The sequence below is a fragment of the Macaca thibetana genome, chromosome X, assembly GCF_024542745.1.
Source record: "Macaca thibetana thibetana isolate TM-01 chromosome X, ASM2454274v1, whole genome shotgun sequence".
Taxonomy (NCBI): Eukaryota; Metazoa; Chordata; class Mammalia; order Primates; family Cercopithecidae; genus Macaca; species Macaca thibetana.
Window position 1 is genome coordinate 144,550,234 of NC_065598.1, and position 21,464 is coordinate 144,571,697.

Sequence of the window (21,464 nt, forward strand, 5' to 3'; positions counted from 1 at the left end):
CCAGAGGTCACTACAATCATGGGTACTGAAGCCACGTGGAAGCACCTAGCCTGGGATCCGCAGCTATTCTCTGCAAGGGATGCAGTTGGGCAATGCTCAGAGGTGACTGAAACAGAGTATCTCCCACCCATCACTTCATGAAAGAACCGGCAGCCAAGAGGAGGGCCCTCCTGAGTGAGGACTGACGGTCCACCCTCCCCACATAGAGGGGCCACAGAATCCAGCTCGGTCCCTCCCGTCAGCCCTGGAAGACCTTGGCAATGTTGTCCCCCAACCTCACACCTCCCGATCACTGCCACCTCACGGGACTCAGAGTCAGAGACTTGGTCCGAGAGGAGCAGACATCATTGGCAGAGGACGGAGCTCCAGGCTCTGCGAGGAATCAAGGTCAGAAACCTGAGGGAAGTTTCAGGCACCCCCATGACCCTCGACCACATCTCCACCCCTCGCCACTACTCTTCCCCGCCGCCCCGCCCCCATACCGGCAGAATCGGGTTCCGCCCCTGCTGTCAATCCGGGGAAGCTCCAGGCGTGGGGGCCGGATGTGACCTCCATTGGCTTCCGCCTCTGGGATCTGAGAGAAGCGAACGCGTCTTTCTGAGGGGTGTCTTGAGAGTGGCAGAGGGCAGCGGGCCCAGGAGGCAAGGTGAGAGCTGAAGGAGGACTGAGGAGGCCTCCTCCCCAGATAGAGGGCCCCAGATAATCCATCGCCAACCCTGGAGCCAGCCCTGAAATAAGGGGAGACCAAATTGTCAGGCTGAGACAATCCCCCACCTCAGTGCCCAAGGAGACTCTGGGAGTCGAATCTATGGTGTGACCTGGGCAGAGGCAGTTCCATAAAGGGTGGGGCCCCGGCCTTTCCAGACATCAACATCAGGACTCTGAGAAATTATGGAGAGGTTCCACCCCATCGTGATAGAGGGGCCCCAGAGTCCATCCTTGTCCCTACAGTTAACGCAAAGGACCTCCCGGCTTGGTGCTGCGGACTTGCACATTAGGGGGTCAGAGAGAAGTGACAGCCAGGTTCTGAGGGGTGGCTTGTGATCCGCTGAGGGCAGCAGGCCCAGGCTCTGTGAGGAGGCAAGATGAGATGCTGAGGGAGGACTGAGGACACCCCCTCCCCAGATAGAGGACCCCAAATAATCCAACACCGCCTCTGCTGCCAGGCCTGGATCACCCCACGGGGACGGACTTCTCAGTCTGGGCCGTCCCCTCCTGCCACCCCCCTCGGCTTCTGTCCCCCGCTGCTTAAGCCTCAGGGGACTTTGGGGTCAGAGCTTGGTGTGACCAGGGCAGTGCTGGTTAGGAGAGGGCAGGGCCCAGGTTCTGCCAGGCATCAAGGTCAGGACCCTGAGGGAAGGCTGAGGCCCCACAGAGCGAGGCTCCCTCTCTGCTGTCAGCCCTGGGAAGTTCCTGGCATGGCCGCTAGGCATATGGTTTCTGATTTCCGCATCCTGGGCTGACGGAGGGAAGAAGCTTGGTATCATGAGAACGACTTAGAGGGAGCACAGACAGGGCCCAGTCCCTGCTGGGAGGCGAGGGAGGCCTGAGGGACAACTGAAGGGACCCAGCACCCCAGAACGGCTCCCCCCCCCCCCCGCCACCCCGCCGTCTCAGACTGAGGTGCCTCCTCATTCAGCCTTGAGAATCTGAGGAATGGAGACTCAGATCCGCAGAGAGGGTCTCGGGTGCAGCCCTGCCAGCATCAAGAGGAAGAAGAAGAAGGAGGACTCAGGACACCTTGGACTCCAGGTCAGTAGGGACCTTGGCCCTTGGAGTTCTAAGGCACAGTGGCCACATGTGGTGCATCCGCACTCTGACTTTGGGTGTCAGAGAGGAGTGGGTTGTGGTCTGAGGAGTGGGGCCTCAGGTGAACCCAGTGGGGAGTCCCAGAGCACTGAGGGAGGACTCAGGCAACCAATTATCCCTGAGGTAGAAAACCTGCCCCTGCCATCAGTCGTTGGAGGCCCCAGGCAGGACTCTAGGAAAGAGAGGCAGCTCCCCACTTCCTAGTTGGAGTTCTCTGGGAGATGGTGGTCTTGGCCTGCAAAATTCATCCACAGTTCAGCAGGAGAGACATGGATAGGCCTTGTCAGGAGTAAATCTGAATACCTGCAGGACACCCAGAGAGAGGAGGCACCCCTGAATCTGCTCCATCTGTCACCCTTTGGCATCCCATGCAGGGGTGTCCGTGTAGTGCCCCTTCACTTTCTGCCTCCCACATCTCAGAGAGGTGGGGCCCTTGGCCTGAGGCGGGTCCTCAGGTCAGCAGGGGGATACACACCTGGTCAGCACAGGGTGGAGTCCAGGATCTACCAGTAGTCAAGGAGAGGAAAATTGATGAAGACTGAAGGTAAGAATGTACCCTCCCGCGTGCCAAAGAAAAAGGGACCTCACAAATCCCAGCTTCCCCTGTTTTCATCCCTGGGAGGCCCCAGGTAGGGGAGGCATGTGCCGTGCTCACAATTCTGCCACCAGGTTGGGGGTGGCACCTTGCTCATGGAGGTGAGCACCTTATTTCAAGGGGGTGATGACAGGTCAGCAGGTGGAGCCATACCTGGTCAGCAGAGGGAGGAGTCCCAGGATCTTTAGGACTCCAGGTGTGTGTGTCCCCTTTGTGAGGACTGGAGGTATCTCCATCCCATAATGAAGGGATCCCACAGAGTCTCTCTATCCCCTGTGGTTGGCTGTATGGGGACCTGATCATGGGTGGCCCCAAGTGGCAAGCTCACTTGTACCACAGGCAGAAAGTTGGGAAACATTCAGGGAGATGAGGTCTTGGTGTAAAGGGATATGTCTGCTCATCTCAGGGGTTGGGAGTCAAGGAAGGACAGGCCCCGGCAGAAGTAAAGATGAAAAACCCACAGGAGGACTTTGGAATCCCCACCCCAGAACCGAAGGAGCCAGCTTCTGCTGTCAGCTCTGGATAACCACATGACGAGGTGATGGGACGTGGGGCCCCTTACTTCTGTTTTGGAATCTCGGGCAGGTGAGCACTATGTTCTCAGAGGACGACTTCCAGTCAACAGAAGGAGCCCCATCTGGTCCGCAAATACAGTGGTCCCAGGATCTGCCAAGAGTCCAGGTGAGAAACCTGAGGGAGGATTGAAGGTTGCCCCTGGCCAGAACACAGAGGAGGGCCACATAGAAATCTGCTCTGCCCCTGCTGTCTCCCCAGAGAGCATGGGCAGAACTATCTGCTGAGACCCCTCTCTTATACTGGGATCATTGGTCTCAGGGAGCAGAGGCATTGGTCTGAGAGGGCTGCAGTTAGGTCAGCAGCGGGAGGGTCCCAGGCATGACCAGAATCAAGGTGGGAGCTGACGGGACCGCACTTACCAAAAACATGGGACCCAGCCCTTTCCTGCCCCTTCTGTTTGCCATGGGAAGTCGCTGGGATCATGGGTGTTTCTGTTTCCCTGATTTCCTCTTCTGGTGTCTCCTGGAGGTAGAGTTGGGTTTAAGGAGATGGCCTCAGGTCAACAGAGGGAGGGTCCCAGGCCAAGATAGGCATCAAGATGGGGACCAAGCAGGCTCCTTACCCCAGGACACATGGACCCAGCTGACTGTCACCATCTCTTGCTGTCCTTCCTGGGTAGCCTTGTGTACATGTGGGCAGATGTGTATCCCCACATGTCCTCTTTCATATTAGGAAAGAGCTATGGATCTGAGAGTTTCTCAGGTCAGGAGAGGTGTGTCTTCCAGGCCCTGGCAGGAGAAAGTTGAGGGCCCTGAACACAGAGGGGACCATCCACTCCAAAAAAGTGAGAAACTCACAGAGTTTGGCCCACCTTTCTGACTGTGCTGGCGTGCCAGGATAGGTGCTTGCAGTGTGCAGCCTGAGGGCCCCATGATTCCTCTTCCAGAAGCTCCAAAAACCGAGCAGTGAGGCCTTGGTCTCAGGCAATGTCTTCAGGTCTCAGAACACAGGAAGCCCAGGCAGTGCCAGCAGTCTAGATGAGATGTTCACCCTCAACCTGCAAATGGCCCCACCTGCCCCAGTACACTGAGGGACCCCCCGCTTGCAGTCTCACCTGCCCTACCTCAGTCCTGGAGCCTCCTGCTCTGATGTCCAGCTGCATCTTGAGCAGCCTTCTCATTTCCTTTTTCAGGTTTTTAGAGAACAGGCCAACCAAGAGGACAGGAGCCCCAGGAGGACCCAGAGGATCACCGGAGGAGAAGTGTAAGTAGGCCTCTGTGAGATTCTCCATGGTTCATATCTCATCTGAGTCTGCTCTCACACTCCCTCTCTCCCCAGGCTGTGGGGCCCCATCACCCAGATCTTTCCCACAGTTTGGCCTGCTGACCTAACCGGAGTCATCATGCCTCTTGAGCAAAGGAGTCAGCACTGCAAGCCTGAGGAAGGCCTTCAGGCCCAAGAAGACAACCCGGGCTTGGTGGGTGGCACACAGGCTCTCCAAGCTGAGGAGCAGGAGGCTGCCTCCTTCTCCTCTACTCTGAATGTGGGCACTCTAGAGGAGGTGCCTGCTACTGAGTCACCAAGTCCTCCCCAGAGTCCTCAGGGGGAGTCCTCCTCTCCCACTGCCATGGACTCCATCTTTGGGAGCCTATCTGATGAGGGCTCCAGCAGCCAAGAAGAGGAGGGGCCAAGTACTTCGCCCGACCTGATAGACCCTGAGTCCTTTTCCCAAGATACACTACATGACAAGATAATTGATTTGGTTCATTTATTGCTCCGCAAGTATCGAGTCAAGGGGCTGATCACAAAGGCAGAAATGCTGGGGAGTGTCATCAAAAATTATGAGGACTACTTTCCTGAGATATTTAGGGAAGCCTCTGAATGCATGCAACTGCTCTTTGGCATTGACGTGAAGGAAGTGGACCCCACTAGCCACTCCTATGTCCTTGTCACCTCCCTCAGCCTCTCTTATGATGGCATACAGGGTGATGAGCAGAGCATGCCCAAGTCTGGCCTCCTGATAATAGTCCTGGGTGTGATCTTCATGGAGGGGAACTGTGTCCCTGAAGAGGTTATGTGGGAAGTCCTGAGCATTATGGGGGTATATGCTGGAAGGGAGCACTTCCTCTTTGGGGAGCCCAAGAAGCTCCTCACCCATGATTGGGTGCAGGAAAAGTACCTGGTGTACCGGCAGGTGCCCGGCACTGATCCTGCATGTTATGAGTTCCTGTGGGGTCCAAGGGCCCACGCTGAGACCAGCAAGATGAAAGTTCTTGAGTACATAGCCAATGCCAATGGGAGGGATCCCAGTTCTTACCCATCCCTGTATGAAGATGCTTTGAGAGAGGAGGAAGAGGGAGTCTGAGCATGAGATGCAACCAGGGCCAGTGGGCAGGGAAACGGGCCAATGCATGCTTCAGGGACACACCCAGCAGTTTCCCTGCCCTGTGTGAAATCAGTCCCATTCTTCCCTCTGTGTTTTATGGAGAAGTCAGTGTTATCAGTAGTAGAAGGCACAGTGAATGGAAGGGAACACATTGTATACCGCTTTTAGGTTTCTCTTCCATACGGTGACTTGGAGATTTCTTTTTGTGTCCTTTTGGTAATTTTCAAATAGTGTTCCTTTAATAAAAGTTTTAGTTAGCTTCAACATCTATGTATGTGGATGATGCTGACCACACATGTAGTTTTGCTTATCCATTTCAAGTGCAAGAGTTTGCCATTTTGTAAAACATTTTGGGAAATCTTCCATCTTGCTGTGATTTGCAATAGGTATTTTCTTGGAGAATGTAAGAACTTAGCAATAAAGTTGAACTGGTGTTGTGAAACAGAAATAAAAGGAGAAGGTCATTAATTCTTGTCTTATCCATGTTCATCTGTTGTTCTATGAAAGTACACACACAAACAGACACACACACACACGTACACCCCCCCCCCACATACATATTCACGAAGGAAATGCAGTTTCCTATTGAGTTGCAGATTCTCTGAGATGTCCTGGACAATAAGAAATATTCCAAAGTAGAGAGTGGTAGCACCTGGGGTCAAAGTAATACTAGAAATGGCTGTCAATCCTTAAATATTCAATATATTCCAGGCGTTGTCCCCGGTGTTTTAATACATTTGCTACATTATAACAGTCCTAAAAAATGGTCTATCAAACCCATTTTCTGGATGAACCTGAGTCTCATGGTGCTCAGTTACTTTCCCAAGATCTTATCACTGGGAAACCACAAGGTTGGTCTGAATTCATCTAGAGCCCATTCTATTCTCACTCTTTCCAGCCTGAAGTATACCTCTGTCCTTTAATTCCTTTGTTTTCTCAGTACTGCATAATGTCTCTTAAGTGGCCAAAAGAAGGACCCTGTGGAGATGGTACTGAAACCAGGCCTACGAAAGGAAGGTGACAATGAGAATGAAACATAATCTGGGGATAGTCTGTGGGCTTTATTAACCTAGGGTCCTCCTGCCTGAGCCCTAGGGTTCCTGAGAGCTGACTCTACCCAGGTGCAGGAATTTCTGTCCAGCCCTAACACTTTCCCTCATCATAGAGGCCTTCTCTTGGTCTCCCCTATGTGCCCTCTCTTCCAATTGGAATCTGGCCTGCTGCCTGCTCCTCCCTGCTGCTTGCTGTGAAGGTAAAGTGAAATCACCTGCCCTCCCCTTTACACATCCTGTCACCCCAACTGTGTGTCTAAATACACTCTCAAACTTTTCTAAATAGATGGTGAGTGGAATGTGATTAGCACATGATAATACTATTCTTGAGATATGAAGTTATACAGAGAGAGTTTTTTTAAACCACCTTGTTATTTGTAATAGGAATTTAATGGGGTGTTTTATTTGAAACTGGTCACTGAACACATACAAGGATGAATGACGTTACCTTGGTGGTGAAAATCTAAAGTCTCCCGCATAAGCTGGAGAACATGGGAATCACTGTGGAGTCAACATCTACTAAGGCTGAAGTCCTAAAACCCCAGAGTCTCCAGGAGGTGAAAAATGCTGCCTTGGTGGGAGTACTAGCTCAAATTTTAGTAGAATAATTAACCAAGTTTCTACTTTCTCTTGTCTAGTACTTGCCCCACAGGAAAATATGGGCTTTCATTGCCAAGGTCTTTCAGGGCTGACAGGAGGGACTGAGCTGGATTCTGTGGCCCCTCTATGTGGAGAGAGTGAACCTTCACTTCTCGCTCAGGGGACTCCTCCTCCTGGCTCCCAGATCTTTGATGAAGTGATGGGTAGGAGATGCTCTGTTTCAGTCACCTCTGAGCATTTGCCAACTGCACTCCTTGCAGAGAATGGCTGCGGGCCCCAGGCTAGGTGCTTCCTGGGGGTCTCTGGCACCTGTGATTGTAGTGACCTCTGGGAGAAGACCCACACCTTCCTACAGGGGCTCTTCCCCAACCACAGCTAGAGGCTGGCCCTGTCGCTTCTGGGACGGGGATTCCAAAGTCCTCCTGTGGGTTATTTATCTTTACTCCTGCTGGGGCCTGCCATTCCTCAACTCCCAATCCCTGAGATGAGCAGACCTCTGCCCTTTACACCAAGACCTCATCTCTCTGGGGGTTCCCTAACTTCCTGCCTGTGGTACAAGTGAGCTTGCCACTTAGAGCCACCCGTGATGAGGTCCCCGTAGAGCCAAGAACAGGGGACAACAAGACTCTGTTTGCTAGATCATTTTTTTGTAAGACTGTTGTAATGTAAGAAATGTATTAAATCACCTGACACTGACACAGTGCCTGGTGTATACTGAATATTTAATAAATGGTAGTTTTCAAATATTGTTTTTAGACCATATCTTACTATAATCTCCTTTGGGAATTACTTCTGTTGTTATCTAAAATATCTCAGAGAATATGCAGCTCAATAGAACATGTAATACCAAATTAGTCAAAATTGAAGCTGTGTGAATAAAAGTTAGTAAAATTTCCCTCCAAGATGGCCTATTATTTAATTTGGGTGTGCGAGAGTCTTCCCCATCTGGATGCAGCTCAAAGATCTTGAAATTTGAGTGAAAGACCAACTCATTCTCTTCCCTCCCAGCTGTTTTTCCATTCAAACCACTGTTTTACACTCATTTGACTCTTATCCCAAACCTAGCCCTTGATTATCCGAGTTCTGCATTTCAGACCACGGCCTTACCTCCCTGAAGCCCCACTCTCATCCCACTGCAGAAGTGAGAGCGTGCCACATCCAGCCTCTTGCCAGGGTTGTCCTAGGACTGACAATCGGCAACAGCCAGAATCCTGGAGGGCCCTTCTTTTCTGGAGTGTTGAGTTCCTTCTAACTTTATTCTTACAGGTTCTACTCACTTCCACAGTTACTTATGCCAGCACCTTTTCTCTTGATATTCATTAAAGAGGTTGTTTCATATGTTTGTAATATAGTTATTCTGTTTCGTCATATTGTCCATTCTTTCCTGGGATATTCAGACCTTCTAAATTTTTTTTTATATTTGCATCCATTAGGGGTCACAATTATTGTGAGCATTTTGACAAATCCATAGTGTTATATTCACCATTACAGTATCATACGGGATAGCTTCACCACCCTAATAAATCCCCTGTGCTTACCCTATTCAATCCTTCCCCCTCACCCACCCAACCCCTGGAAGCAACTGATCTTTTTACTGTCTCTATAGTTTTGCCTTTTCCAGAATACCAAATAAATTGTATCATTATACACTATTTAAACTTTTCAGGCTGGTTTCTTTCACTTAGGGATAGGCATTTAATATTTATCCATGTCTTTGTATGGCTTGTGATATGGTTTGTCTGTATCACCACCCAAATCTCAACTTGAATTGTGTCTCCCAAAATTCCCATGTATTGTGGGAGGGGCCCAGGGGGAGGTAATTAAATCATGGGGGCTGGTCTTTCCCATGCTATTCTCGTGATAGTGAATAAGTCTCATGAGATCTGATGGGTTTATTAGGGGTTTCCACTTTTGCTTCTTCCTCATTTTTTTTCTCTTACCACTGCCATGTAAGATGTGCCTTTTGCCTCCTGCCATGATTCTGAGGCCTCCCCAGCCATCTGGAACTGTAAATCCAATAAAAGCTCTTTTTCTTCCCAGGCTCAGGTATGTCTTTATCAGCCGCATGAAAACAGACTAATAAAGCTTGATAGCTCATTTCTTTTTATTGATTAATAGTGTTCTATTAAGTGGTTGTACCACAGTTTGTTTGTCCATTCACCTACTGAAAAACAACTTAGTTTATTCCATTATTGACAGTCATAAAATCAGCTATGATAAAATTTATGTGCAAGATTTTGTGTAGAAATAAAATTTCAAATTACTTGGGTTAATACCTAGGGGTGTGTTCTCTGAATCACATGGTAATACTATGTTCAACTTTTTAAGAAACTCACAAACTGTCTTCCAAAGTGACTGTACTATTTGCATTCCCACCAGCAATGAGTGATTCTCTTTGCTCAGCATCCTTGCCAGCAATTGATATTGTCTGTTTCTTTTAACTTTAGACACTCTAAATATGAAATTAATGTAGCTATTCCAGCTTTCTTTTGTCAGTGTTAGAATACCTTTTTCAACCTCCTTACATTGAACTTATGTGAGTCCTTATAATTTAAAATGGGTTTCTTATAGACAACATGTTCCTCAGTATTATTTTTTGTTAATTCTGACAATCTGTCTTTTATTGGTGTATTTAGACCATTCAAACTTAAAGTGATTATTAATATAATTGCATTAATATCTACCATGTATGTAACTGTTTTCTAAGTATTTAATTTTTCTTTATTCCTCTTCTTTTTCTGTCTTCTTTCACTTTATAGAGCATTCAGTACACGTAAAATACACATCTTTTTTAAGAAATTAGTCTTTGTCTTAGAGTTTATAATATATATTTTAATAACATGCCATAAAATAACACTATACTGCTTCATATGTAGTATAGATACCTTATAAAAGAGTATACTCAATTCCTTCGTTGCATTGCTTGAAACATTACCATTACAATCATTTATTTCGTTTATCCATATACACTAATTGTCTGATACATTGTTACTATTATTAATTTAATTAAATAGTTACATTTTAGGTCAGTTAAGAATAAGAAAGCATTTTATTTTACTTTTATTTATTTCTTCTCTGGTATTCTTTCTTTATGTAGACCTAAATTTAGGACCTATATAAGATTCCTATAATTGTTAGAAAAAAACAGAAAGTCACTAAGAACAAAGAAGATCTAATGACCATTAAATTCAGAGAATCATTTGAAAATTTCAACACATTTCATTTTTTAAGATTCTCAGCAAATTAAGAATAGATATGAGCATTATCAATTCATTAAAGGAAATCTGCAAAAAAAAAAAAAACTAGAGCTAAGAATATGCTTAATGATGAAACACTGAATGCTTTCCATCTAAGGTCAGAATCAAGGCAAAAATAACAGATATCATACTTCTCCTCAACTTTTTCTATTAGAGGTTCAAACTATTGCAATGCAGCAAGAGAAAGGAACGAAAAACATGATTTAAAAGGAAGAAATACAATGGTCTTTACGACAAACAACATGATGGTCAGTCTGAAAAATCCTAAGGATTCTACAAAGAAAAAAGCAAAACTGCATTTAATAAGTGAATATACCACGGTTATACACTTTTAATATACAGAAATTAATACTATATCTCTATACTGACAGCAAACACATGAAAATGACAAAAAGCACGTGCTTTATGAATAGCAAAATATAAAGTACTTTGGAATGCATTTAGTTAAAAATTTGTAAGACCTGTATACTGAAAACTACAAAATATGACAGAAAAATTTGAAAACATCTAAATAAATGAAGAGATAATCCATGCTTATACCTGAGAAAAATCTAAATTGTTATTTTATTCTATTGCTTATAATTCGATGCTATCATTACTTATATTGTTGCTCAAATTTTCCAGCTTTTGGGAGCCCTTTTAGTCTTTGGAAGTTCCTATGCCCTTTTTATATACCGCATCATTTCTTAAGCACTTCTTTATTTTCTGGCACCACAAAATGCTAATCTCACCTTGTATTTCCTAGGCCCCAGTCCTAGAACCAAATAAATAAATAAATTTGGACTTTCTCAAAATAAAAATAAAATAAAACAAAGACAGTCCACAGACTGGGAGAAAATGTTTGCAAAGCACACATCAAAACATTCACTTGCACCCACAACATACAGAGAACTCTTAAAAACTCAAAACTGCAAAAAGAAACACCTAAAAATTGGCAAAAGAGTTGACAATTTGTGAAGCGGATATACACATGGTGAAAAAGCTTAGGAAAAGATGCTCAACACCATTACAGGTTAGGGAAGACAAACTGCAACCAGGATGAGGGCCCGACACACGTGGCTTCAGAATGCAAAACTCAACAACACCAACAAGGCCACGTGCCTGGGAGAATGCAGAGGAACTGGGACACTCCAACATTACTGGGGGGAAGGCAGATGGTACAGGCAATGTGGAAAATGGTTTGACAGTCTCTGATGCAGTTAAAAGCGCACTTACCATGCGACTTGGCTGCCCCACTCCTGGGTATAAGATTTACCCTACAGAAGTGAAAGCACGCAGCCTTGTAGAAACCCACACACCAGTGTTTGTAGCAGTCTTGATTCCATTTTGGATGGCGGATCCTTGTTTGGTTTTCACAAGCCACCCTCAGCGGACAGTCAGATAAACAAACTGTAGGCATTCATACAATGGTATACCACTCAGCAATGAGAGGGAATGACCTGTGGATACAGGGAGGGAACAACTTGGATGAATCTCATTACAGATATTATGTTGATGGCAGGAAGCTACTCTCAACAGGTTACTTGTCTTGCGATGCCATCTACATAAAGTTCCAGCAGAGACAAAAGTACAGTGACGGAGAACAGATCAGTGTTTGCCGGGCTAATGGTGGGACAGTGTGATAGTGGAGGGACAGCACGAGAGAGTTTTGCAGGGTGACAGACTTCTTCCGCATCCTGTCTATGGCTGTGCGAATCTACACTTGTGTGAATACTCAGGGAACGCACACTAAAGGAAGACAGTCACTTTTCCTGCTGTATGATAGATAATTAATAAAAAGGGAGAACAGAGAAGTGTCGTCCCAGGGGGCAGGCCAGGAGGGCGATGACGTGTCACAGGGGAGCCTTGGCCAAGTGGCATCCCCAGAACTCATCCTCTGGGCTTGTGTGTGGATGAGACAAGGTCTACCTGGTACGACAGCAACATACTTGGAATGCACCCTTGCCGTGGAGGCAGGGACCCGGCAGCCCTATGTATCCAGCATCAACCTGTATCCAGCATCAACCTGTATCCAGCATCAACCTGTCAAGTTCACTAACTTGGTAGGGGTGAGGTTAGGGATCCTTAGGAGCCCAGGCAGCCACACTTTCCGGGGAGCCCTTTCCCATTTGTGTTGCCAAAGTACCCTCAGCAGGTTGTGGGAATGTTGGCTGTGAAGAGAGTCTGTTGTGGTGAGATCTTGTGTGTGTGCACAGGGTGACAGCTGTGTCCCGTTTCCTGAGAAGCTGTGATGGCAGCAGAGCCTGGGGGAGCCTGAGCGAGTGTGAGAGGGTGGGCCTCTGGAAGAGTAGAGGCTGCGGAGCCAGATGCAGGGCTGTCTGTCACCCAAAAGAAGACGGACTGAGGACTCACTGAGCGTTTGTGTCATAAACGGTGGCAGCAGGCCCCATAGTGAACATACCATACCTTTTCCGTCCTGAGCGATCCTCGCAGCAGTCCTGGGAGGTAGAACGTCCTTATTCAGCTCGCGGGAGGGACCGCCTTAACTGGAGAGACACAGCAAGGTGCTAAAGGTGCCTTCCATCAGAGGCCGGGTGGGAAGCTCTAAAGAGACTTCTTCTCTCCCCCACTCCCAGGTTGTGTGTGTCCCGCTGTGGATTCTCATGTCTTTTCTGTGCCTGGTGGTCCTCTACTACATCGTGTGGTCCGTCTTGTTCTTGCGCTCTATGGATGTGATTGCCGAGCAGCGCAGGACACACATAACCATGGCCCTGAGCTGGATGACCATCGTCGTGCCCCTTCTTACGTTTGAGGTAAGTGTTCCACGGGAAGCCTCTTCAGCCCCGGAAGCTTGCGCTTCCCCTGACAGGATTCTGCACCCCTGGAAAGGCAGCCTCTGTCCGTCAAGCTCACAGTGAGCCCACTCCAGGAGAGGGGAGAGAACACGGCCATCTCTGGGAGGGAGATTTGGAGAAAGGAAAGCATCCTTCCTTTCTCTTGGGGGCAGTGCGTGGGCCTGGCAGGGAGAAGAGTGCACCGTTTTTAGCCATGGTGCCTCTGTATGGCTCCAGTTTCCACTTTGGAAAAGCAGAGTTGGATGCCGGATTTATGTATTGGAGTCACATGGAGAATTCTAGAATGGGAGCTGTTGACTCCTTAGAACAAACACTGGGAAGAGTTTGCCATAAAACTGCTGGCATTGCGAACTTTTCAAGTGGAGAGGCTACTGCTGAGCTCTGAAGAGGGACATAAAAGCTCATTTGGAGTTTTACCCGTGGATGGGTGGTTTCCTGCCTTTTCCTGCGGTGCTGATGTTCCCTCTTCTGGGAGCCCATGCGGGGGTGGGGTGGTGGGGAGGAGCTGCCTAATGAGGTCTGGCTTCCACCTCTATCCGTTTTCGATGTTGGCATCAACAGGGACTATGTCTCTTTAGATTCTGCTGGTTCACAAACTGGATGGCCACAACGCCTTCTCCTGCATCCCGATTTTTGTCCCCCTTTGGCTCTCGTTGATCACGCTGATGGCAACCACATTTGGACAGAAGGGAGGAAACCACTGTATGTACTCAGCATTTGAGAAGTCCTTGGTGTGTGTGTGGGGTGGGACCATGGGGTGGGGGATGGATAGAAGTTTAGGAAGGGATGAGTCTCCGAGGGCCCCAATTTAGAAGCTTGTGTGGGAAAGCGAGGGCTGAGGAAATTCTGGGACCCTCTAAGGGAAGGGCATGCCATAACTCCGGTGTTCCGCTGGCCTGCACTGGGACTTTTCTCGCAGCGCACGCTGCCATTTGAGGTAGAACCAGACAAGGCAGGCAACCTCTCAGAGATCCCGTTCCCTCCTCTGCAAAATGGGGATCAAGATAGATTTTTCCCAGGCCTGTGAGGGTTTGATGGAAAATCCACATCTCCCACCCAAACCCTGGGATTCATCCTAGGTCCCTGTTGGCCCCTCTGCCTCCCCCATATCCTTGCTGCCATCACCTGAGCCTTGCCTGTCTTGCCTTGCTAGTACTCTATTCCCCTCCATCTGCTTGCTGAGGCAGACACTGCCAAAATGATCTCTGCAGAGGGTGCCTTCCTGGCGAGGCTGTGAGCTCCATGGCATGGAAGCCCAGAGCACTGCCCTTCGGAAAGCCAGTGGGTTTGGGGGCCGGGCCTCACTGCAGCCCAGCAGCCCAGGCTATGCTTGCTGTTTGTGCCTCTGCCCCGCCGGGAGCAGGGAGGGCCTGCACCGAGCTGACACTCCAGTAGCATTGGGACTGGGAAAGTGGCTTTAAGGTGGCTCCATGAGTTCAGGCCCCCTCCTGGCCAGGACCCATGCATGACTACTGCCCTCGCAGATTCTAGAGGGTGATGGAAATCGTGTTTTTGGGTGGCACTGTCATCCATGAGTTTATCCTGGCTGGAGAAGATTAGCGGAAGACACCATAGTCTACGCACCGCAGATATTTTGAGACTCCCTGGAGCAGTAGTTCTCAAACTTGGGCACCCAGCAGAATCCCAAAAGGGCCAGAAAAAGGGGACCGCTGGAGTCCACCCTAGCCCGACTCAGTTTCTGGAAGTCTGGGCTGGGGCCCGAGAATGGCATCCCTAAATAGACCCCGGGGACGCTGTCCCTGCCAGTCCGGGAACCTCACTCAGAGAACCACAGAGCTAGCATTTGTACTTCTCCCCCATTTTGGGTACTCAAGCCCTGTTCAGGCTTTGTGACTCAGGAGTCTGGATAAAGTATATTATGACGTTGTAGGAGTGAAACTTCTTGTTATGGAAAGAAAGTTAACAGGAAGGTCAGTTGAGCTCGTGTGTGAAACAAAAAATTCTTATTTTTCAGGGTGGTTTGGTATCCGCAAAGATTTCTGTCAGTTTCTGCTTGAAATCTTCCCATTTCTACGAGAATATGGAAATATTTCCTATGATCTCCATCACGAAGATAATGAAGAAACCGAAGAGACCCCAGTTCCGGAGCCTCCTAAAATCGCACCCATGTTTCGAAAGAAGGCCAGGGTGGTCATTACCCAGAGCCCTGGGAAGTATGTGCTCCCACCTCCCAAATTAAATATCGAAATGCCAGATTAGATGCCACTTCCGGGGACAGAGCTAAAGTGGACTGCGACGCGCTCTCTCCACCTTCCTCTGCCCCCTCGTTCACCCCACAAACCAGAACCAGTACTGGAGCTGGGTCTCCAGGTACGTCCATCTCATGCCTTGTTTGCATCCTGCGCCTATCAGCCACTCACCACGACGGGACGTGGAAGTGGCAGGTGACAGGGGTGTGTGCCAGCAGATGTGGATGCCAGGAAGAGTGTGAGAACAGGGGCGGGATTTCCATCTGTCTGGGAGGGGCCCCAGGTACCCCTCTTCCTCGTCAGACCCACCGGGGGATGGCTGCTTACCAGGTCCACAAAAGGAACATCTGTCTACACGGTGCTGAAATCCCAATCAAAAGTGTTGTTTAGAAATGTTTCTCTACGGGGCTGACCTCCTGCAGCTCTCTCAGCACTCCCAGGTCCTTAGCACTCCCAGGTCGTAGCTGGCGCAGTCAGTAGGAACTGTAACTATGTCTCTGATGCACCACGTGTTTAGACACAGCACAGTCCTTTTTTCTGTTCCTACGGTGGAAGTAGTTTCTCTTTGGGCATGCTGACAGCACTTTTTCATAGCCTCACCGATGAGCCCTTTCTGCGGGAGTGACTCCATGCCTGTATACAGAGTATTTATACAAATGTTTTAGCATCTTCATATGCGGTGTTAACCCCTAGTTCTGTACAGCATATTCTGTTCAAGTATTTTTTTACAAGCTTGTGCTGTAGGCACATGCCTTCTGCTGCAGAAGTGGACACCCGTGGCACACCCACCCCGCCCCAGTGGGGTGCCATGCCTTCCTGGGACGTTGCCACTTCTGCCCTGGAACTCATGCAGGTACGTAGTAGCTGCTATTGCCAGAACAGCAAAGCCAAGCAAGAGATGGTCCATGCTTTTCTGACGTTCTCAGAATAGTGGCTAGCCTAAAACCTGACAAGCGCTGCTTGAAGCCGGAACACTGGAGAATGTTGCTGAGAGCAGAAATGGCCACGCGGGTCACGATTATGCTTGGGAAAGTCTCAGGCTTCCCTCCTGCCAGCAACAAGAACGCTTTGGGGTAGGCACGATGTTTTCACGTGTGCGTGCCGTTTCTCCAAGCACTGCAGGTTCTGCCGTGTGCCGGAGGCTACAAGTTTAACATCCTCCTTCCCGAAAACAAATAGGTCCTATGCTGAAAAAAGGGTAAAAAATGAGTATTGATCTTCTCAGCCAGGAGAAGAGTGTGGCGTTTTAACACGACCAACTGCTCGCCGGCATACTTGGGGTTAATTCAACTCTGCTGCGAACATGACTCCGCCCCTGGCACTGGCCTCCAGCAAGCCTGCTCTTTTTGGGGTACGGGGGAGCAGGATGGTTTAGCCTTTCCTGCTCAGTGTGTAAAAAAATGTAGCGAAAGCCACTATTTTTGCTCTCTTAAGCTGTTCAATAAACTGGTTCCTCGTTTTACATGTGCACGATGTGTATCTTATTTGCTGGATGGCCCAGGAACTGGAATGGCCCTCTCAGCCAGCCTCAGAGGAAAGAAATCTCCAGCTGGCACAGGCAGCCGAGTGAGGCTGGCGGCTGCTGGGACACAGCCTTTAGAATGAGTCCTTGAGCGCACAGCTCCCAGGGATATATGGGGTAGCGGGAAGGAGGGGACGCTGCGCAGATGCCACTGTTGGCTGGGCTACACCGTGCCACACTTGTTACTGCTTAGGAGGCTTTCTGGAGTGTTCCTCGGGTGCTAAGACAGTCTGCAGCAGACACTGTCCTTTTACTGCTGCTGGCCCTCGTTTGCTCCCCAGTCATGTCAACAGCTGAGGACTGCTCATGCTGCAACAAAAGGCTCTGCAATTGCTGTCTAGCTAGCCCTAGCTGTCTCTAGAGTTCTGCCTGAACTGAAACTCAAGTGGGGTTGAGCTCATGACTTGCGGCAATTGATGAGGAAATCCACCAGTTGCTGTGGCTGGAAGGATTTTCAGTCCTGTGGGTTGTAACCAGAGGCCACAGGTGGATTCTGCCTTAGGCTCATGAGATTTCCGACTTGCTGTTCAAGAAAATGCCTTGTGAAGTGACAACAGTAGCTATGACCCAACTGCCAGGTGCCTTGCTAGTTCCTATTCGTCCCACTGGATCCTCACAGCCCTGGGAAGCAGGTGCTACTACTCTTATCCCCAGGAGGAGACAGAGGCTGAGAGAGGTTAAGTGACGTGCCCAAGTCACACAGCTTGGCAGCGGTCGGGTCGAGACACCAGCATCAGCAGTCTGTTTGCAGACCCCTCACCGTCACCCCCTGAGCCAGTGCGTCTTAGGCCCTGGGGTCAGGATGTCTCAAGCGTGGAGGCATCACTGGTTTGTGGAAGTCTCTGGAAGGTCCCTGAGCTCTGTGCCCAGAATTGAGTCAGGGAAATCTGTAGAGAGGTGGCCCTGTGTGTGGGGACAGTGTGTGACACAGACACTGCTTTGGAGGGACGCCTCTCCCGTGACCTCCTAGCATCACATCCCAAAGGAACAACTGTTGCAGAGATGGACCTCTGGGCACAAACCCACGTGCGTTTCTCTGGAGACACTGGCCAAGGAAAACAAGACATGCTCGAAGGCCAACAGCTGCATGCCCCACCACGATGTGACCGCAGAGAGCCGGGGTGTAGAAGAGTGTCTCTGCTTGGTGGGGGGACACATGCAGGCCAAGGAGAGGCGGGAAGAAGGCAGCCTCCGACTTGCCACTGGACTGCATGGCGACGCTGGTGGGGCAGTCAGCTAAGCCATTTGCGTAAGTGGCCTTCGGGCATCTGCGTGCTGGGGACCGACAGTGGGGGGTGTGTTAGGTGGATCTGTATGGAGCACATTGCTGCCGCTGGCTAGGACAGGGTAGAAAGGGGGGCGTGGCTACAGCCTGACCCGTGGGCACCATCCTACCCTTTATTCTGTGCTTCAAAGGGTCAGTCGTGCTGGTGTCTGTGGGCTCATGACTCAGACGGTGAGCTCTGACCTTCCTGAGCCAGGGCTTTGCTGTGGTTCTGCCTGGCTCAGGAGCTCTGGGACAAGGGGACCGCTCCAGGTCTGCACCTAAGGTGTGGCAGGGCCCCTCGACACTCCTGTGTACTAGTGTCGTCTTTCCCATTGAAATGACTGTGAGGACTAGAATGTGCACGGGCAGATGGGCAGCTACTTGTCTGCCTTGGCCCTTTATTACATAACTTGCTGGGTTTGTGGAGATGTCATCCCCCCAGCAGTCAGAGCCCGTTTGTGATGTCGTGGGGCTGGTTACATGACTGCCAAGGGGTGCTGCTGGCCACACTGCACTAGCAAGTTTGCCAGATGGAGGACAAGCCATCACTGAGTGTGGCTCTCTGTGAAGAAAGAAATTCGAGAGGACAGGGTCATGGCTTGGACAGGGTGCCTTTTCCTCCCCAGTTGCACTCAGAGACCTACCTTCACCCAGCAGATCCTTCCCCTGCCTGGGATGACCCAGTGTCCACTGGGAGCCCTAACTTCAGGCTGCTGACAGAAGAAATCGCTTTCCAAGCTCTGGCCGAGGAGGCTTCGTTCAGAAGGCCGCGCCCTGATGGTGACATCCCGCCCCAGGGAGAAGACAATCTCCTCTCCCTCCCTTTTCCGCAGAAACTGTGGAGACTGGTCAGCAGCAATCAGTTTTCATCCATCTGGTGGGATGAAGGAGGGGCTTCTATAGTGATCAATCAAAAACTCTTTGAAAAGGAGATTCTCGAAAGGGACGTCACACACAAAGTGTTTGCCACGGATTCAATAAAGAGCTTCTTCCGCCAGCTAAACTTGTATGGCTTCCGAAAACGGCGTCAATGCTCTTTCAGGACCCTCACCCACGTTTTCCCCGCACAAAGGCCGGTCTCCATCTTGAATAAGGTAATGAACGACAAGCCTCTGGAGGGGTTAAGTCTGTGGGCTCTGGGTCCCGGTCAGGTGGAAGTCCCAGGACTGCCTCCTGGGAAGTGGGCGACCTCAGGCAGGGTGTGGGGCCATCACTGTGGGCCTATGTCTCCCTCTGGGTGGAGGTGACATGAACTAAGAGTGAATGTGGGGAGAGGGCTGAGGATGGTGCCGGCCCCTCTGGAGTGTGTAAAATATCACAGGTGCTAAGTAGCCGTATCTGCATGTCCTCCTACCCGGGACCAGCCATGTCCTCTGGTGGTTGCTGTGTCCCCCTGACTCCATAGCGCTTTACCCTGGGAGGTGAGCAGGCCAGGGGAGTCTGGTATTTGTACCACTATCACCCTAGCTGGTGTCGGAGAAGTGCTCAAGTTGAAGCGCTGAAGGGCGCCTGGCACAGGAGGTGCAGACGCTCCTGCTGCCCTTGGTAGGTGGGGCCCCTGCTGTGGAAGAGCCAGTGCCCAGGACCTCCAGCCCAGCCGGGGTGCATTCTGTTGCCAGCTGACACTGTGGGGGAGGCCCAGAATCATCTTTCCTCCTGGTCTGCAACTTCAAAGACCCTTTCCGCCGGCCGTGGCCACCCTAATCTGCCATTTTGAGGCTTTTTCCAAGACGGAAAGGCCCGCCACAAATTGGTAAACCTTGATGATGTGAACACGAGTCCCCAGCTTCCTTTGGGGACTGGGACCTTTTCCAGAAAGTCCTCCTGGGCCAGTAGAGTTCTCTTGCACAGGGGCGTAGATGGTTGGGAGTTGCAGTTCATCCTTGTGACTTGCAGTTTCCTTTTCTTTATTTAAACTTTGACTCATAGTTAGAGTTCTACTGCCATCCCTACTTTCAAAGAGACTCCCCTCACCTCCTCGTGAGGATGAAGAGAAGAGTGGGCGTCAAGTCTGCACCAGGACATCAGGAGGAGGACAAGCCAGAAGCTGCTGGATCCTGTCTGGCACCAGCAGACACTGAGCAACAAAATCACACATCTCCGAATGAGAATGATCAGGTCACACCGCAACACCAGGAAGCGGTGGGTCCCAACACCCAAATCAGAAGTGTCTCTGCTCTACCAGCAAGTCCTGTGATGGTGCCCGATCCTGCCATGGCAAGTGACAACACTCCAGTGACCCAGCCAGCCGGCGAGTGGTCAGAGGGCAGCCAGGCTCACGTCACTCCGGTGGCCGCTGTCCCTGGGCCTGCAGCGCAGCCATTCCTCTCTGTCCCCGGATCTCCCACCCAGATGAATTCTTACAGGCCTGTGGTGGCCCTTCCCACAGCGTCCCCCAGTACCCTTGCCATGGAGACCACAGGACTTCCTGCGCCTGGCATGCTGCCCTTTTGCCATCTCTGGGTGCCGGTGACCCTAGTGGCTGCTGGGGCTGCACAGCCTGTTGTCTCCATGGCCATGTTCCCCCATCCCCTAGCTCTGCACCACCATTGCCCCCACAGCCACCGCACATCACAGTACATGCCAGCTAGCGATGGCCCCAGGCATACCCAGACTACGCAGACCAGCGCACATAGAGGCGAGCATTTGGGCAGAATATGTGCCGGTCAATAAATGTGTCACAAAATGAGTAATTTTCTGACTGCACAAAAGAGTCTTCATGGTCTCCGTCCTTTTTGTTTCTTTGCAGTCGAGTACCCCCCTCCGACATCTTTGGCTTGCATGATAAAGACTTCAGCCTAACACACCTCCCTGGAAAAATGCCCAGGAGATACTCGAGCAGGTGCTGGGTTTTAGGAAGCCCCGCAGACATCCTGCCTCTGCTCATTAAAAATTACCTGGAGCTGGCCAGGTGCGGTGGCTCATGCCTGTAATCCCAGCACTTTGGGAGGCCGAGGCGGGCGGATCACAGGTCAGGAGATCGAGACCATCCTGGCTAACACGGTGAAACCCTGTCTCTACTAAAAATACAAAAACTTACCCGGGCGTAGTGGCAGGCGCAGGTAGTCCCAGCTACTCAGGAGGCTGAGGCAGGAGACTGGCGTGAACCCGGGAGGCGGAGCTTGTAGCGAGACGAGATCGCGCCACTGCACTCCAGCCTGGGCGACAGAGGGAGATTCCGTCTCAAAAAAAAAAAAAAAATTACCTGGAGCTGCTCGCTGAGTGCCAATTGTGGTGCTAGCATTGATGGCCGAGGGTTCACAATGTCACTGTGTTGCTGGCCATACCTTGTCGTGGCGGTGCCTTTATATAACAGGATCTTCACTTTACACACAGATGAGATCACGTCTGGCTTTGTCATTGGGTTAAAAAGTGCCCTTGTTATTTGCGGAGGTCACAGATGCTACCAAGGAGTCCTATGGGTTTACGGTTTAGAGGGTGCTCATTAGTGTCTG

At 50.2% G+C, this 21,464-nt stretch overlaps 4 protein-coding genes across 4 annotated transcripts in view; 3 read left to right on the forward strand and 1 right to left on the reverse strand.

Annotated features, from left to right (window-relative positions):
- The window catches only part of IDS (iduronate 2-sulfatase), a 308,093-nt gene that overhangs the window by 257,198 nt on the left and 29,431 nt on the right, over positions 1–21,464 (reverse strand). The window lies entirely within an intron of this gene.
- Positions 569–5,754, forward strand: MAGEA11 (MAGE family member A11). The gene is made up of 5 exons (XM_050775194.1): positions 569–646; positions 1,640–1,752; positions 2,990–3,085; positions 4,113–4,183; positions 4,259–5,754. The coding sequence occupies exons 2-5, from the start codon at positions 1,657–1,659 to the stop codon at positions 5,283–5,285; spliced, it is 1,290 nt and encodes a 429-aa protein (XP_050631151.1). The 5' UTR covers positions 569–646; positions 1,640–1,656; the 3' UTR covers positions 5,286–5,754.
- Positions 12,490–16,682, forward strand: LOC126945306 (transmembrane protein 185A-like). Its single transcript, XM_050775216.1, has 3 exons — positions 12,490–12,968; positions 13,589–13,712; positions 14,986–16,682. Exons 1-3 carry the CDS (start codon positions 12,819–12,821, stop codon positions 15,228–15,230), a joined length of 519 nt encoding a protein of 172 aa, XP_050631173.1. The 5' UTR covers positions 12,490–12,818; the 3' UTR covers positions 15,231–16,682.
- HSFX2 (heat shock transcription factor family, X-linked 2) lies at positions 17,467–20,720 on the forward strand. The gene is given in 3 exon segments (XM_050775195.1): positions 17,467–19,103; positions 19,939–20,608; positions 20,611–20,720. Coding segments are annotated over 3 exon segments (1,269 nt in total). The 5' UTR covers positions 17,467–18,539; the 3' UTR covers positions 20,646–20,720.

What these genes read in the sequence shown, in the direction of transcription:
- MAGEA11 (XM_050775194.1), top strand. Translation starts at nt 1,657, where the DNA reads ATGGAGACTCAGATCCGCAGAGAGGGTCTCGGGTGCAGCCCTGCCAGC. An exon ending in AGGATCTGCCAAGAGTCCAG is followed by an intron (nt 3,086 to 4,112) that starts GTGAGAAACCTG and finishes TTCCTTTTTCAG; the next exon opens with GTTTTTAGAGAACAGGCCAA. An exon ending in AGGATCACCGGAGGAGAAGT is followed by an intron (nt 4,184 to 4,258) that starts GTAAGTAGGCCT and finishes CTCTCTCCCCAG; the next exon opens with GCTGTGGGGCCCCATCACCC.
- LOC126945306 (XM_050775216.1), top strand. Translation starts at nt 12,819, where the DNA reads ATGTCTTTTCTGTGCCTGGTGGTCCTCTACTACATCGTGTGGTCCGTC. An exon ending in TGCCCCTTCTTACGTTTGAG is followed by an intron (nt 12,969 to 13,588) that starts GTAAGTGTTCCA and finishes ATGTCTCTTTAG; the next exon opens with ATTCTGCTGGTTCACAAACT. An exon ending in ACAGAAGGGAGGAAACCACT is followed by an intron (nt 13,713 to 14,985) that starts GTATGTACTCAG and finishes CTTATTTTTCAG; the next exon opens with GGTGGTTTGGTATCCGCAAA.